This window comes from Acomys russatus, chromosome 6 (genome assembly GCF_903995435.1).
Source record: "Acomys russatus chromosome 6, mAcoRus1.1, whole genome shotgun sequence".
Classification (NCBI taxonomy): domain Eukaryota; kingdom Metazoa; phylum Chordata; class Mammalia; order Rodentia; family Muridae; genus Acomys; species Acomys russatus.
The window spans coordinates 79,004,777-79,022,899 of NC_067142.1; the positions used below are offsets into that span (position 1 = coordinate 79,004,777).

The window sequence follows — 18,123 nt, forward strand, 5'->3', positions numbered from 1 at the left end:
CAGATGCAGGACGATCTGAGGGAAATAAATGTCTTCAATGCTTACGCTTTAAGCCCTTTCCAACGCTAGCTCTGGGCTTGAAACGTTATCATTCCAACTTTACATGGGAGCATATTTAATTTCCATTGTCTGCATCATTTCCAGGGGTAGCAAACATTCTGGAACATTCTTCTGTCATACACAGTCTTCCTCCTCCTTCTCCTCCTCTTCCTCCTCTTCCTCTTCCTCCTCCTCCTTCTTCTTTTTCTTTCTCTCTCTCTCCTCTCTCTCTCTCTCTCTCTCTCTCTCTCTCTCTCTCTCTCTCTCTCTCTCTCTCTCTCTCTCCCAAAAGGAGATGATGGACATCTGCTGTCTTGGCAAATGAATGCAGAAGTAGAAGAATTACTCCATAATTATAAACAGGGCATTTTGATAAGCCCTCCATTCTTCAAGAAACTTAATGGGGACCTGCTAAACTTGCAAGGCTGTATTTCTCTGCTTTGTGTGCTGGGTCCAGGAAATGTTGAAACAGAAGGAAATCTGATAGAAGAAGAACTTGGAAACTGCAGATCCAAAGAAAAGGCTGAAGAACCATTTCATGTGATGTCAGTATTAAAAATACATTTTTAAGAGACATCTGCTATTCTGGAACGTGCAGCTCCCATCACTGGCTCAGAAGGTACACAGGGTCTCCCACTTTGACTGTCCCTGGGTTTTCCAGAGAAAAATACTGTCCAAAGAGTGGTAACTTCCCATATAATGTTTGCTCCGAAGGGTCACACAGGCGGTAACTGCAACAGGAAAAGACCTTGATGAGTCACAAGGGGCAGGAAGAACTTGGACCCCATGTGGCTTTGTCGAGGCTGAAGCAGGTGTCACAGCCTGTGCCTAGACTCAGGGTCCAGTCAAATCTAACAGACCAGCAACCCCTGGGGAGAGGCAGAGAGTTTACAGGCCAGTTGGAAATACCAGGAATGGCCAAAAGCTACATCCTTGCGGCTTTTCCCATAGTGACATTTCCTTCTCCCAGCATTAAGAAATTAGATGCTTGAGGCTGGAGAGATGGCTCAGTGGTTAAGAGCACTGGATGCTCTTCCAGAGGATCAGGGTTGGGTCTCCAGCGCCCACACCAGGAGGCTCATAACTGCCTGTACAGTTGGATTATATCAGCTCTATATGATCCCATTCCTTCTTCTGGCTCTGCCAGCACTGCACACATGTGGCACACCAACATAGAAGCAGGCACAACACCCATGCACATTAAATAAATAAATAAATAAATAAATAGCTTAAATTTTTAAGGAAGATTTAAAATTTAAAAAAAAAGATACCCTATCTGCTTGGACATGCCTATAATTTTTCTTTTCTCTTACAACTCCTCCACATATGTCACCTGTTCCAAGGTCATGGCCAGACTGTCACCCCTGCTGCTACATCTTTCCTTCCTAGTGCATGGTTGCCCAGACCAGAGGTCCCTTGAGAACATCATTTGATTTTGCTCCCCTTTTCTCACCCCCACTGTCGGGATGCTGGCCGCCAGCGTGCCTGAGCGAGGTTGGCAGTTGAGTGTGATAACCTCCTGGCCGGCCCTCCTCACTCCCCCATCAGCTTAGTGTGGAGGCTGTTCTGTGACTTTTTACGAGAAGGATTTGTTGGCTTTCATCTAAGTGTGTGAGTGTTTCTCTGCATGGTATATACAGCATCACGTATGTGTAGTGCCAGAGGATGCCCAAAAAAAGGGCACTGTTTCTCCTGAAGCTGGAGTTACAGGCAGTTCTGTGTGCCCAAAATAGGTGTCGGCAACCAAACCCTGGCCCTATGGGAGAGCAGCTAGTGCTTTTATCCACCGAGCCGGCTCTCCAGCCCAATACTGTTTTAATTTCATTCTGATCTCATTACCCCTCAACTGGGAAACCCTCTCTGGCTCCCCAGTGCCTAAAGAATAATTGCAGAAATCCTGCCTGATGCACAGAGCCCTCTACCTGCCCCCTCCCCCCCACAGCTAAGCCTTTCTCTCCTGCTACTTACTACACCCGAGCAATCCCCAATCCCTCAGGACTCCCCGCTGTGCGTCACCTGGCTAGCTGACCCTTACAAACATCCATCCCTCCTCCCTTCCCCAAGCAGCAGAACTGCACCCTTCCCTTCGAGCCCTGCTCAAGTGTCCCCTGTCCTGGGGAAGAAGCTCAGAGTCCCATAAGCCAGCTGCAATTCCCCATTTCTTAATTTCTCTGCTCTTGCCATGTTTTGTTCTATGTTCAGGTCACACATATGTCTGTTGCATGGGACAGAATGAGCTGGGAAAGCCAAAGGGCATCCAGTTCCCTTTATGCACTTACACTCAGTTCTGGGCCTTGTCAGTCACCCCTGGCCCACGACGCTTGCTGAATGGATGAGAGTGTTGGTAAGTGACACTCTTAAAGACAGCGTGAGTTGGATGTGGCTATCCTAGCACTCAGGAGACCGAGGCAGGGGGAGGATAGCATGTTCAAGGTCAACCTGGCTACATAGTAAGACCCGGGGGGAGTGGGGAAAGGTTGGGGGGAACATATACACCTTTGTCATACAGAAAACTCAAGAAGCCATAGAGAATCCGCATGAGCAATGTGGGCATATCATGGTAAGGCCGCCCTCAGCACCTCTCCACCAAAAACCTGGTACTAACTACTCTTCAAAACAGAAATGGGCTGTGAGAACAGACTCCGACGAGATCCCAGACATTCAGGGTTATACGACCATAGACAAAAGGTCCAGCCTGGGCTAGCCTTGATCTCATGGCCTTCCTACCTCTTCCTCTTCAGCATCTCTTTCTGGTTGTGCTCCCACAACCAACAGAGCTCTAAAATCCCTGTTGAGGAAGTAGAGCTCATGTGGTCTAGGTGTGCCGGGGGCTGGCTGAGGCTGCAATGACTTGGGACTCCAAATCTCTGCTGCTAGGACAATGGGCCTGGGTAACACTGCCCTGGCTATGGAGGAGCTGGGGAAATCACACGTAGGTCTTTTTGGTGTGCTAGGCTAGCACTCAATCCCTCGAGCTATAGAACCAGAATGTATTACATAAATGTGTGAGGATTTCAAATAACCATTTAAAGATAATAATTAATAAAGAATGAAGAGCTGAGTCTGTCTCCTCCGGAGTCCCCAATCCTTCCCCAGTTTCTGGGATAACGATATGCCTGTCCACTTGCTACTATAGCCCTTAGACCTGCCATATAACCTGGTACATAAGCCATTTAACAAAGGAGTGGATGGATGGATGGAGAGTAACAGATGGGTGGGTGAATAAAGCTGCTTATCTGGGCTATCTCAGTTTGCCTAGAGTGCCCCCTAGTGGCATCACCTGCAGTAGTAGCCTTAGACCCATGAATTCACACATCTTTTATTACTTGTCTTTCCATTGGTCACCATGTGATGGAAGAGGCATTTGGATACACGGGAGTGGAAAGACAGCATTTATGTGGCTTGGCATATCTTATTCCCGTGTTCTGTACTGGGGGACTGTGGGATCTACCCATCTCCAGGAATTCCTACACCTCTTACATACCTGCACATGCATCAAGCACTTCCCACATTGCTGCAAATCTATAAAAAGCCTTAATAGGGATGTGTGACACCCTTGCTCTACAGTGAGTCTCAGAGGCAAAACCCACGTGCTGCAAATCCTGTATCTAAATGCTAGTCTGGTACCAAACCCCAGCAGGAGGATCAGGAGTTCAAAATTACTTCATCCTACAGCAAGGATGCTGCCATTCCTCCCCAGGCCTGGTAAGAATCTAGAGTCAACCAATCACACATCTGTCTTTAGCCTGGACAGTTCCTGAATCAGGTGAGAAACCAAGTGAGGTCAACAGTGGCCCCTGGTGGACATCATTAGGTATTGCAAGATGGTGAACCAAGCCTTTTTCATCACTCTTGTCTGATAAATGGATCTTCTCTGACTTTATCTATATATAACTACATCTGCTTCCCTATATATCTACATAGCTATATCTATATAAGTCTATTAATCAATATAGATGTAAAAAATACATACTAAATCTCTGTTGGGATTATCAAATTACATTTTTAGATAGGGCCTTACTTTGTATCTCAGAATGACCTGGGACTTACTATGTAGACCAGCTTAGCCCATGTCAAGCCTTCTGCCTCAACCTCCAAAGTACTGAGACTACTAATAGCCACAATACTGAGCAATAAATTATATTTCAAAGAAAATCCCCCATGAGTCAGGTGTGGTGATGCACACATTTAATCCCAGCACTTGGGGAGGCAGAGACAAAAGGATCACTGTGGGTTTAAGGCCAACCTGGTCTACAAAGTAAGTCCAGGACATCCAAGGCTATGCAGAGAAACCCAGTCTTGAAAAACCAAAAAAGAAAAAAAAAAGGGGGGGGGAAAGAAAAAAGAAAGAAAGAGGAAACTGGAGCCCGAGAGATGGCTCAGTGGTTAGGAAAACTGGCTCTTAATTTCCAGCACCCACATGGCAGCTCATAACTGTCTGTAACTCCAGTTACAGGAGACCCATGGCACCAGGCATGCATGTGGTGCTCATATATATGCATGCAAGAAATACCCATACACAGGTAAAATAAACAGGCAAATAAACCTTTAAAGAAAAAAGAAGCTCAGACTTCAAGATCCTAAGCATGCTGGGATGGAACTCGGTGACAGAGTGCTTGCCTGCTGTACAAAAGAACCTGGGTTCCACCCTTAGCACTGAGAAGGAAAGAAAGAAAGAAAGAAAGAAAGAAAGAAAGAAAGAAAGAAAGAAAGAAAGAAAGAAAGAAAGCTAGCAGAGTGGTAGCATCCTCCTACTCTCCCAGGGGCTGACAAGGAGCCTCCCCATGCTTAGCCTAAGCAGACTGTGCTAGACTGATTCTCTGCTGTCTTCCTTTGTCCTGCTGGCCTCTGGCCAAACAGTCAGCAGGCAAGCCCAGGCAGGTGGGTGAGAGGTCACCTCCTTGCCCTGCATGTTCAGTGCAACGCAGCGCTGACCCCCGGGCACCAGCGATACCCAGCGATGCTGTTGAAGGGGCCGTGTGCTCGCCTGTGATTTACAGACCGCAGCGAGGCCTCTCCCTGCCCGATTTATGACCACCTGTCCCAGCAAGAGCATAAATCACTAGATCGCTGGCACTTTAAATCTCAGGGAGAGATAGGAGAAGACACCTAGGCTGCCTGCACTGTCTCCCCGGGTATTAGAAGCAATTAGGGCTGGATGGCTGGGCTGTAAGAAGCCTGCAGGCAATCAGGAGGCGAGTACGAGCTCTGTGATTCCCTCCTTCCTGCCCTGACTCCATATTTTGGATCCATTATTCTTTCTACAAACACAGCCTCCCAAGCTATGGGCTCTGACAGTGCAAAAAACCAGCCCTAGTACCCGGAGATGGTTCTGCAAGCACGTTAGCTTTTCCAAGCCAGAGGGGAATGAAGTCTGAGACCAAGCAGTGTAAGAGGGAGGAGGTACAGAGATAAAATGGTGACAACCAGCTCCGGGGTCATTTATTTAATCTACACGTAGACTCATCCAGTCCGTCCTGTCCCCTCCACCCCCATCTCTTTTATTTTATGGAAATTGGAGCCATGCCTGGTAGGTCAATCCTGTAGTCCAAGCTACTCAGGAGACAGAAGAATCACAAGTTCAAGGCTTACCAAGGCTATACAGTGTGTTCAAAACCAACCTGGATGACTCAGGGAGACCCTGCCTCAAAATAAAAAGTAATGGCTGCTTAAGATCACTTGTTGCTCTTGCGCAGAGTCCAAGTTCAGTTCCCAGCACAAACATGGTGGCTCACAGATGTCTACAACCAGAGTTCCAGGGGAAATGACACCACCAGGGGACAGGTGGTCATACATCGGGCAGGGAGAGGCCCTACTGCGGTCTGTAAATCACAGGCGCGCACACGGCCTCTTCAACAGCATCTCTGGGTATCGCTGGTGCCCGGGGGTACACACACATGCTGTGCACAACAAATACATATAGGCAAACAACACCCATACGTCGTCGTCGTCGTCGTCATCGTAGCAATGTAGTAAGAAATTTAAAAGGTAGCTGGGGACAGAGCTCAGTGTAGAAGAGCTTGCCTACTATTCACAAGGGCCCGGATCCAATCCCTAGAGGCCTAAAACAGAAGGGCCTGGCCTAAGGAGACTGGCTGACAGTCACAGCACTGCAGTACTCAGGCCTCTTTCCAGGGCCTAGCCAGTCTTTCCCTGTGCTGTATCTCCTCTGTTAGTGGAAAATCAGACAAGATCCTCCATTGCTCTGATGGCAGATAGATACAAACAAGAGTGGCAGTGTATTGCTATCTCTCTAAGGCAGCTCCTCTGAGGACTCCTGTCTTACATAGTAACATTCTCTAGAGTGCCTTATGGGAGCCCCTCACTGCACCCCGTTACTCTCTGGAGATTCTCTCCAAATCCTCCAGTGGGACAGCCAACCACAGGGAGAATGGAAGGCCCGACATGCTGCCTTTCTGCTGTACATGCCAGCTACCTAGCAGCCAGGACTCCCTAAAGCATCCACTCTACTAGATGTGCTGTCTCCACAAATACTAGTAAACACAGCTCCTCAGACACCTAGACCCCGGGAGGAGACCCGGTGCACCTAGTCTTACCTCTTCAGTGTTTCCAGAGGTTCCTTCCTGTCCATGATGCCCGTGTCCGGATCCACCGTGGTTAAAAGGCACCTGGACACACATAGAGAGCATCACACAAGGACAAAGCAGAGAGGCCTTGCCCCTCCCCCTCACAGGGCTAGGAAAGGCTCTTACCGGGTGCAAGCCATCACTCTCTTCAGTTCCACATCCCCGATGAGAAGCTCATTCCAAGAATCCTAGAAAGGAAAGGACAAATCCCCATGAGCTCCTCTGGACCCCCACCTATGCAAGGGACTTGTGGGGCATCAGACTTGATGACGTCACTACGTCAGAAGGGGGCGGGCTTCTCCTCAGTCCAGAGCAGCCAACAGACACCACACACCTTTGAGTCTCCTTATTTCCTAAGGAATGTCAGCCCTCACTCCCCTTTGAAAGCTTGCCCACACATGATGCCCTAGGCTGGATCCCCAGCACTGAGCACAGGGTCGCACACCTTTAATCCTAGCACTTAGAAGGCAGAGACATGAGGATCAAAAGCTCTAGGCCAGCGTTGCTACATAGCAAGTCTGCTCCAGCACAGCCAGGGCTGTTACACAGAGAAACTCTGCCTCAAAAAGCAAACAAAGCCTTGCGGAGGACCAGCATTCAGTTCTCAGCACCCATGTCAGGCAGCTCACAAGCACCATGACGCCAGCCCTAGGCAACTGGACTCCCTATTGTGACCTCTAAAGGCAACTGCATTTGTATGCATATGCACTCCCCCCCCCACACACACACACATAACTAAAATTAAATCTTGTTATTTAACAGAAGATCACCCAGTATGGTGGTGCACTCCTTTTATTCCAGCATTCAGGAGGCAGCAACAGGTAGATCTCTCCGAGTTTGCGACTGTCATTCGTGGTCTACGTAGTGAGACTCTTATCTCAAAAAAGAGTTATAAGTGAGTTGGAGGCCAGCCTGGTGTACAATGCGAGTCTAGGACAGCCAGGGCTACACACAGAGAAACCCAGTCTTGAAAAAAAAAAAAAAGTTATATCAAGGTAAAAATTCTACCACCTAGAAAGCACCTGTGCAGCTAAAGGAAGGAAGAAGAGAAAATTATTATTATTATTATTATTATTATTATTATTATTATTATTATTATTATTATTATTATTATTATTATTATTGACTTCACACCAGGCCATGCTAGCTGGAGGTAAGTTGTCACGTTTGTGTGCAGTAAGTGTCTTTATGTGCTGAGCTCGTTTACAGGCTTAGTATGGACATTTGGCTATTGAGTAAGGCAGTCCCACTGAAAAGCGTAAGAGCTCTCACAGAGGCCCTGGGGGCTTGTCCTTGCCTCTCTAGGGTTCAAGAGACAACAACTCTGTGGTGCAGACATGATGATGTATCAAAGTCTGACCTATCATGTGGCCAAGAACTGAAAAATCACAAGGCAAGGGCACTTGACTGAACCTGGGAGAGGCAAGGCAGAGGGAAGAGCCAGAGACAAATTTCCAGAGCCAAATTCGGTTTTCACTGATGTTGGAAAGTGAAAAGGACTCTGGGTAGGAGAGTAGCCTGAGTACAGCCTGGGAGCATGGACTTTTTTTTAAAATCAATAGAACCAAGCCCTTAAGAGGGAGTCCAGGGCTGTTACCAAGGAGTAACCAGTGGTAAGTGACACTGTAGAACTGCAGAGAGAGAGAGAGAGAGAGAGAGAGAGAGAGAGAGAGAGAGAGAGAGAGAGAGAGAGAGAGAGTCAGTCAATGGCTCACTGAGCCACAGCAGGCATAGGAGGATTGTCACTGAGACAATCACAAATGCCAGTTGTTCCCTTTTGTTAAGCTGACTGATGACTGACATAGCCTGAACATATGGCTTGTTGTCACAAAGGAACCCAGACAATGGCAGGAGTACGGCATAAGGATGCACTCAGTAGCTGGGTGTGGTGGTGCACGCCTTTAATCCCAGCACTCGGGAGGCAGAGGCAGGCGGATCTCTGTGAGTTCGAGGCCAGCCTGTTCTACAAAGCAAGTCTAGGACAGCTAAGGCTACACAGAGAGACCCTGTCTTGAAAAAAAAAAATTAATTCAGTTCACTCACTGACATCTGGCCATCTCCAGAAGAATTTGCATGGTTGAATCTGATAATAGGCAAGGAATGTTTTATATAAAACATCAAAAGTGAGCTGGCAAGGTAGCTCACTGGTAAAGATACTTGCCACCAAGTCTAAAGGCCTGAATTCAAACCCTGGGATTCACATAGCTGAAGGAGAGAACCACTTTCTACAAGTTGTCTTGTAGAAATTCATGCATTCACTGTGGCATGTATACACACTAGTTACTTAGTTAGTCAGTCAGTCAGTCAGTCAGTCAGTTAGTTAAAGTACCATTTTAAAAATCATGGATGCATTTGTGAGGATGGAATTCCTAGATTGCTCTTTTCCCAGCATTCCTAGCTCACCTCCCACAGCAAAGCTGAGAGACAGAAGTAGCTCTCCCAGTGTCAGGGGTTAGAACTCAATCGCTTGGCCTGTATCACTCCCTGGAATCCAAGGGAGTTGTCAGAGGCAAGGGCCTCTCTCTAGTCTCTTTTGCTTCTCCATAAAAGGCATGACCAGAAGGAAATCCTACTTGAAGGCTGACATCCCCGCTGGGTACCCACAGCTGGCCTCCACCACCAGCTCCCTGCCAGGGCTTCCTGAATGTCCTCCCATTCTCAGCCACCTTTCACCTGAGAAATCCTCGTGTGATTCCCCAGATATACACACCAGGCACGGGAACCAAACATGTGCTGATAATAAGTCATAAAAACTACTTTAAAGCAATTCTTCAGAGTATCTACCACTTATCAAAGGCTAAAGTGAATCCGTATGGAAAGAAGATGAACGTGTTTGTCGGAAAAAATATAATCCAAGGAAATTCTAACTGGATATGTGCTAATGAACGAAGGTAGGAAAATATTGCCTTTGTTTTCTGTCATGAGACCATTATGCATCTACGAGAGCAAACCCTTGTGTGCACAATAAAACCACCTTCATAACAGATGGAAGTCTCGAATCTCAGCCACGCTATTACTTGTGTTGTGTGGTGTGGCAGTATGCACAGTGCAAAGTGCATGTCATCTGTCCAGAATCAAGGCTGCAGCGAAGTCACATGATAACGAGATGGGTAAAGCCTGCCAGGAACACATCAGACTCCTTCTGTGTTTTTGAGTTGTTGCACATTCATTACTGTATTTGTTACTTTTCTGTTGCTGTGATAAAATACTATGACTGAGTCAGCTTATAGAAGAAAGGGTTTGTTTGGGCTTTTTCCAGCTCGACTCTGGGCTGGCAGAGCAAAAGCATGGATGTCATCGGGAGCAGAAAGCTAAAGGCTCACATCTTGAACCACAAGTACAAGCAGAGAGCAAACTGCGAATGCTGTAAGGCCACACCTCCTAAACCTCCCCAAACTGCTCCACCAGCTGAGGACCAACTATTCAAATGCCCGAGTCTATGGAGGACATCTCATTCAAGCCATCACTGTTACTATTGCTTCAAATGCCTGAGTCTATGGAGGACATCTCATTCAAGCCATCACTGTTACTGTTGCTTCAAATGCCCAAGTCTATGGAGGACATCTCATTCAAGCCATCACTGTTACTGTTGCCATTCTTTGTGATTGCCACATTCAGTTCTATCATGGCCCAGCATCTGCCTTCATGACAGATCAGGCAGAGTCCAAGTCAGCATCCAAAGGCTATGACAAGGAGAAGTCATCTGCTAGGACCACGCAGGACACTAGAAACCAGCCTCATAGTTCTCCATGCTGAAGAACAATGTGGGACACCTAAGGGCCCAAAGAGCGGAGCCTTGGGAGTGGTTGGTGTCGGATAAGCACCCCTTCCAGCAGCCATGCTACAAATGCTGGTCTTCCTTGGGGGAGTCACCAGCCAGCTCAGAAGAAACCAGGTGGAGTGGCAAGACAAAACAAGTACCTCGTTGGTTGCCTGAGTGACACGGACCATGTAGTCCACGCTGAGTAAATGTAGCCCAATAGTTAATCTGCCTACACAGGATTCTCCCTATAACCCTTAGACCTCACACAGCAGTATCTCTGCCCTCACTTATGTGCATCTTCCATACATAAGCTTTCACTTCTTAGGGGCTCAACAAAGCAAAAAAATAGAATCATTGTGTGACATAGAGACAATTCCTTACAATTGTCTAATCCAAGGTTAACAGCTGTTACGCTTTGGTGTTGGTATTTTGAGACAGGGTCTTATGTAGCTCAAGCTGACCTTGAACTCATATAGCTGAGGTTGGCTCCAGATCTGTCCTGCCTCTACCTTCGTGGCTTTGATTACAGTTATGGGCTTCCTGGCAATACCTATTGCATCTTTCACAAAATAAAAAGAAAGAGGCTATGCCGGCCAAATACTACCTCTGCATAAACACCACACCCGGAAATGACTATGTTGGGCCTGAAGTTTGATGCTCTCACTCTCTTCTCCATCCTGGAGTTGAGATCTTCCAACGATGCCTCAGAAAGGACCAGGAACGGGCTTGCATCTGAGTAGGCCACCTGACAAGGAAACAGACATTGGGATACAATGTGGCCTAGAAATGCCTCATAGGGGACATCCTGGGTCTAGCCCATGACAATTCAGCCCCCACTCCCAACACACACATTTTTGTAACTAGTTTTCTAGTGTTCTTTTTTTTCTCATAGAAATGTCCCAGCAATGCAAATCCTTAACTGTCCTTGCAGAACTGCATGGCATAAAGGGGCTGGGGATAAGGCTCAGCAGGTAGGAGCACTGGCCAATCTTGCAGAGCCAGGGTTCAATTCCCAACACCTACACGGCTGCCCACATCCACCTGTAACTCCAGTTCTAGGGCATTTGATGTCCTTTTCTGGCCTTCATAGGCACTGCCCATATGTGGCACATAGACATTTATTCAGGCAAAACCCATACATATACAATTTTATTTTTATTTTCTTTTTTTTTTTTTTTATGAACGCAACATGACCTCAGAGTCCTACTGCTGTCACTAGACATGTTCCCTTAAAGACGTCACTTCGCCTTCCTAAGCATCCATATCTTTGGCATTTAATAAGGTGGTCAAGTTTGGTGGTTTCATTATTGTCAGAAAATGCTCATTAACATCCAAATCTATATGAAGTATGAACATTGGCTCTCTCTCTTTTTAAACATTAAAGTTGTCTGCAGTGCCACCACCCTACACCATGAGCCTCTGCAGCCTGCCATGTGAAGTCTCGGGCTCCCACACCTGAACTGACATGCACTTATAGCCTGACACACAGTTGTAAAAATCTAGAACATCTCAACCACACCCTTGCTGAATTGACTACAATCGTACCACTGAACAATACATACTATTGGACCTCTTCTGGCACCAGAATGCTTACACAAATAGGGGAGTGCAAGGCTCCCTCGAAATCAAGAAAGCAGGAACCCCACTTGCATACACATCCTGCCAGGAACCAGCATATTCTTGGAAGACACTTGTGGCCCTCCCTTTGGCTATGAGAACTATAGACACAACGGATCCCAAGAAACTGGAATTATAAGTCTTGGGTGAGGGCAAAAGAGGCCATGATGTCAGCCCTGGGGAGGGGCTTGTCTCTAAGGAAGAGATTTCACTCATTCTGACAACTTTCAGGGCAAACTAGAGCCTAGATAATGGTGAAAGGCTAGTTAAAAGCCTGGCTCATGAGGACTGTCAGGGCTCAGGCTGTGAGCGTAGCAAGTGCTTTATTGCTTGGAGTCCCTGAAGCCCGGAGGCTGCCACAAAAACCACAGCCTTTAGCATAACAGGGATGTGTCACATATGGGGAAACACAAGACAACTTTTCTCCACTTTTGGACCACACCAAACCTCTCAGCACAAGCCTCTTACCTGGTCTGTGGGCCGGAACACAGGCCTCATTTGCTGAGAACTTCTGGGGTGCATATGGGGCTCAAAGTGCACCAGGCGGCAGGGCTGCGTCTTCAGGAAACTGGTGATCCACTTGGCCGCTGCCTCTCCGCAGTCCCTGCCCTGCACCTCCATACCATGCACTCTGCAGTGGGGACAGGGCGACAGGGCAACAGGCAAGGACAATTTGGAGGCTCTGAGTACAGTAATACTGTATTCCTGGATGGATCAGGAAAGCTGCAACAGGGCCAACTGTGACGCGGCCGACTCTCATTCATCGCCAGAGGATTTCACTTTCAGTTCACTCCTGCCTCAGAGCCACTATGCAGACTCCAGTGAAAGCGAGAGTGCTGTTTGAAGCCTTGCTTTTCCCATTTGTAAAAGCAAGTGATGCCTACACCTGTGCCTCCCTGTCTGAAAGGCACGTGTGGAGGATGAAGGGAGGTAATAAGTTTGAGATGAGAGGGCTGGGAAACCGGCTCAGTTACAAGCATGAGGACCCCCAGAACACAACGGAGAATCACCTGAGTGCCTCGATTGGTGACTTGCCTAAATCAAGTTGTCTGTTGACTGTTAACTGACGTAGGAAGAGCCAGCCCACTGGAGTACGAGGGAGAGGCAGAGACAGAGACAGAGAGACACAGAGAAAGAGACAGAGAGAACAAAGCAGCATGCACGCTAAGCAAACACTGTACCACTAGGCCACATTTCCGTTCTTCTTTTTAACCTTTCTTCATTTTTTTTTTTTCCAGAAAGGATCCCACTGAGTTGCCCAGCCTGCCTTTGAACTTCTGCCTCAGCCTCCCTCCTGCTGGGATTACATACCTGACTGAAATGAACAGACTGTGGGCTTCTTTAAACATCCATGGGTTTTTGGTTGGTGGTTGGTTGGTTTGGTTTTGGTTTGGTTTGGTTTTTTGAGACAGGGTTGCTCTGTGTAGTCCTAGCTGTCCTGGAACTCAATCTATAGACCAGGCTGGCCTTGAATTCAAAGATGGGCCTGCCTCTGTCTCCTGAGTGCTGAGACTAAATATGTGTGCCACCAAGGCCGACTCATGTTGCATATTAATTAAAAATGCAAAAATTGAGCTGGGCGTAGTGGAATATGATATGAAATATTGAGATGATTCTTTGGGGGTGGGGGAAGGGACAGTGGAGGGGTAGCAGGACAAGAGAACATGGGGCTTAATGTAAACAAGGTACAGTATGTGTGTGTAAAGATGCCATAATGAAATCCATCTATTATTTTTTAAGCTAACTGAAAATTTAAACAAGTAAAGGATAAAGTAAAAAAAAAAAAAAAAAAAAAAAAACATGCATGCGTATTTGGTCCCACAGGCCAGAGACCTGCACAACTCACCTGCACTGGAGTACTGGGTTTGTGGTAGGTGGGGTGATGGGCAGCAGCAGGTCCTTTGTGTAGGCTGCACTGAGAGTCAGGGTGTCGTTATCACAGGTCAGGGAGATGAGGACCAAGCGAGGTTCCTGCCGGGCAGTGACCATGTTCCCCTCTTCATTGATTACAAGCCAAAACCTGAAGTTGTCAAAACACAAGCTACATGGGAACCAGCCAAGGCAGCCTCAGCCTTCACCAGTGTTGTAGTTTCTCAGCTCTGACTTCCTCCTTGTAAGCTTGGAGTGTGTGTGTGTGTGTGTGTGTGTGTGTGTGTGTGAGAGAGAGAGAGAGGGAGAGAGAGAGAGAGAGAGAGAGAAGAGCCAGAGGGTCACAAGGAGCCAGTGAGCTTTCAGGGATGGAAAAATGAGGCCGTTCCTCAAGGAGTTTGCCACCCTGGAATACAGTCGAGCAACAGATGGTGCCAATTCCATGCGCTACTTTTGTTTTTAAATCTTATGTGTATGGGTGTTTGCCTTCATTCGTGTATGTGCACCACATACATGCAGTGCCTGCAAAGGCCAGAAGAGGGTGTAAGATATCCTGGAAGTGGAGTTACAAGTGGTTGTCAGCCTCTGTCAATGCTCCCCTGCACCCCCCAACCCCTCACCCCCACCCCCATTCACCTGCAAGAGCAGCAAGTGCTCTTAACTGCTGAGCTATCGCTCCAGCCCTCCCCACCAAATGTTTAAATACTGACTGTGATGAAGTCTGCAATTTGCTAAAAGGGTCTAGACCCATCTCTACACTGCTTTTCTAGTCCACTATTCCCCAGGTTTAGAGATACTTATTTCCCTAGAAAATGATAACTAGAGACAGAAGAGCAACAGACAGAACTGGTTTTAGAGGAAGAACAGTGCAGTGCATCCCCTCCCCGCTGCCAGGGGAGTAAAGGCTCAGAGCAGAGGCCACAGAACAGTGCTGTTTACTGGCTCGCTCCTCATGGTTTGCTCCCCCTGCCTTCTTCAATAACCTGGGACCACCAGCCCTGGGTTGGTGCTCCACCCCCCACCCCCCCCCCCAGGCCTGGGCAGCTCCACAGCAGTCATTAATCAAGAAAATGCTCCCACAGACTTGTCTACAGGCAATCTCATGGAGGCATGTTCTCAACTGAGGTTCCTCTTCCCACTAAAGTCTAAACTGTATCAAGCTGAAAAATAAATAAATAAAAACCAACAACAAACAAACATCTAACCAGCATGCCCCTTTTTACCACTTGATGCCTGTGACTAATTGGGCATTCATATGACTGAAATTAAATGCATTATGGAAAGGAACGTGTGCAGTAAAAAAGCTAGTATATAATCTAATATATCAACCAAAGCCACCCTCATTATGCCCCACAGTAACTAGGTCCTCATCCTCCCCCCCCCTTTTTTTTTTCTCAAGGACAAATATCTCTGTGTAGCCTTGGCTGTGCTGGACTCACTTAGACCAGGCTGGCCTCAATCTCGTTGCCTGCCTTTGCCTCCCAAGTGCTGGGAGCCAACACGCCTGCCTGCCCGCCCCGTTGGTCCTCATCCTCTTAATCTCTGGCCTGGAATACTAGCCAGGGCCCTTGAGCACTCTCCCTCACGTGGCCTCTCTCAGCCTTGATTCTGGCTGGAGTCTAGAACTTGCACTGTTGCTTTGCTTCAGATAAAGTCACCAGCTTCTTAGGTGAGTCTGTGTGAGCCCTGATTTTCAGTTTTCTGGAGAAGAGGCCAAAAAGTGAGCAAAGACCCAGCCCAGACACCGAGCATAACCCACATGAAGTATCTGAGCCATGGCAGTGTGTGTACTCTGTTGTGCAACCTTCACTGCTGTTTCCAAGACTTTTCGTCTTTCCAAACAGAAACTGCACCCGTTAAGCAATACCTTGCCACTCGTGTCCCTCCAGCCCCAGAACCTCTTCTCCACTTCCTGTCTATGAATTTGGAGTCAGGCAGTTGGAACTGAAATCATGTACAACTCGTCCCTGCGCCCTGCTCATTCAAATTAGCCTAGTCTTTCTATTGCCCACCCGTGTCCCCACAGGCACTAGTAGGTCCTTTCCAAGGCTGGGTGGTGATCTGTCATCTGTATAAGCCATGTTTGACTTATTCATCTCATCCATTGATGCACATTGGGACCAATTTCCACTTTTCACCTGCCGTTGTGTACAGTCAAGTTTCAGTATGGCAAAGGCGTTCCTTAAACTCAAGGCCCTGCTCCATCTTCAGCTCCTTCTGGTAGGCACATCAGACCCTGCCAGCCGTTGATCCCAGTGTCTCTGCCTGGTTCTCTAAAATGTTCTCTCAGTTTACTCACCTGCAAAGTGCCTGGCCATTTTCAAGTCTTCAGTATACGCTGTTGACTTCCTTTTCTAAATCCTGCCTCCTCCCACCGCCCCCCCCCCTCCCCCACCCCCAGCCTCCAGGACCCTTCCTCTTTGCTCCCTGACACTTGTCACAGTCCCTACAGTGAAACGGGTGCTCATTTTTTGTTGTTGTTGTTTTGTTCTTGTTTGTCTGTTTGTATTTGTTGTTTATTTATTTGTTTACTATTTACATTTCCCAGGAGCTTGTGACACAAATGAAGAATTTGCCGCCACAGCTGTGGCGCGAGTTCAGAACACGTTTTCTGGAATGGATATATATGGCAGTAAAGTGCCAATGCCCTTTGCCTCGGAGGCTGATAGAAACAATCTAAATACAATGGGCTACTGTATGTGATACCCCACTGCACATAGCAGGCAACAGTTAGGCTTCTTTTTTTTTTTTTTTTAACAGTTAGGCTTCTTGGCTGCCTGAAGCAGAGGTGACCAGCTGACCTTTGAACTTTGTCCCCAACTGCTGTGTCTTGGTGAAAGGAGCATTGGTGTATTTTCAAGTGAGGGGGAGGAGTGCGAGGAGTCTGGCAATGAGCCAGACAGCCTTGGCCCAGCCTCCACCAGCTTCTAATGACCTTTGGTTCCGGAGACATGAAGAACTGCAAAGCAGAAGGTGACGAGGGTCACGCATGACAAGGTCCACACTGTGAGGAGGGACCCACTGGTCTGTAACAGCCCACCAACCTTGCAAAGCCCACCCCTAAATCAGCTATGGCACAAGAAGGGCTTCCTGACCAGCCAGCGTCAGCATGTCCCGGCAGAGGCTAGAGAGCCCTTCCTGGAAGCCCAAGAGTCCACACAGGTCACTCCTCAGCCGGACCCGGACCCGTAATCGCAGTTTACGATATAAATCCCAGGTTCAGCCTCACGCAGAGCCTTTCAGCCTTTCTTTATCTGACAAAAGCCTTGGGGGAAATAACACTCGCAGGTTATTTTTTAAGCTGCAGGTAAGCGATCAAACTGCCGCGGTAAGGAACAGCCATGCCCAGACACCTCTGCGCTCTGGAATCTACTGTCACTAGTTCCTCTAAGTTTACGACTATCTGAAAGTAAGATGATCACGGGCCAGTCCCTTCCGGGTCCCTAAGTGGATGGTTATTGAAGTTTCTGCTTGCGGATTGGTTGGGGAGAATATCTCATGGGCAACACAAGATCCGAAACAGCAAGGGGAGGATGGACTGAAAAAGGTCCATCTCCGGGGAGCAGGAAACCCCGAATTGGCTGGCAGAGGGGGAGGGTCAGTCACTTTTTCCCAGTCCTCCCCGCTCCCCTCCGTTTCCCAGCACCCCTTCCCAAGCTCCTGGTCCCTCGGCTGGGAAGAAAGGGACCTGAGAGTGGACCTCCTCACACCCACACAGCCTAGGTCAGCCTGGTGCTGGCCTGGGCTCTGCATACCTGTCGCGCAGGTGGCCGCAGCGCAGCCCCATGTCCGTGCACTCCGCCTCGCTCACTGACACACCCTTGCAGGACTTGATCGGGTAGATCCAGAGCTGTGCCACGGTCCCTACCTGCTGCAGCCGCCGGCGCCGTCGGAGATGAGAGTGACGCCAGGCCACAGTCCCCAGCGCCACCGCAACAAGTCCCAAGGCGGCGATGCCAACCCAGGTGGACCGCGGCTGCCGGGCGACCCCGGACGCGGAGAAACTGAGGAGGGCCAGAGCCCAGGAGCCTGAGGCATCCATGGCCGGAGCGCGCGGGGCGGGAGCTGATACTCCTCTGTAGCCGCAGAACCAAGCGCGACTGTCGCCAGCGCCCAAGGCCTGGGCCTGAGCCCAAAGGCCAGAAGCTCCTGACCCTTCCCCGCCAATCCCAGTTGAGCATCTTCACTAAGCCTGGGCGGGAGGCGGTGGCTCAGCTGTAGTGGTTCTCACTCGTTGTCCCCACTTCC

The 18,123-nt window shown here is 48.4% G+C and overlaps 1 protein-coding gene across 2 annotated transcripts; it reads right to left on the bottom strand.

The window, feature by feature from the left end:
• Positions 1-265: 265 nt before the first annotated feature.
• LOC127190823 (mitochondrial amidoxime-reducing component 1-like) lies at positions 266-18,044 on the bottom strand. Of its 2 annotated transcripts, none has more exons than XM_051148082.1 (6): positions 17,744-18,044; positions 13,853-14,026; positions 12,475-12,637; positions 10,994-11,134; positions 6,597-6,814; positions 266-770 (listed from the first exon to the last, which is right to left on the bottom strand). In XM_051148082.1, the coding sequence occupies exons 1-5, from the start codon at positions 17,911-17,913 to the stop codon at positions 6,749-6,751; spliced, it is 714 nt and encodes a 237-aa protein (XP_051004039.1). In that variant the 5' UTR covers positions 17,914-18,044; the 3' UTR covers positions 266-770; positions 6,597-6,748. The 2 variants fall into 2 exon arrangements, with proteins under 2 accessions (XP_051004039.1, XP_051004038.1); XM_051148081.1 differs by having other exon boundaries at positions 17,631-18,039.
• Between the last annotated feature and the right edge of the window lie 79 nt (positions 18,045-18,123).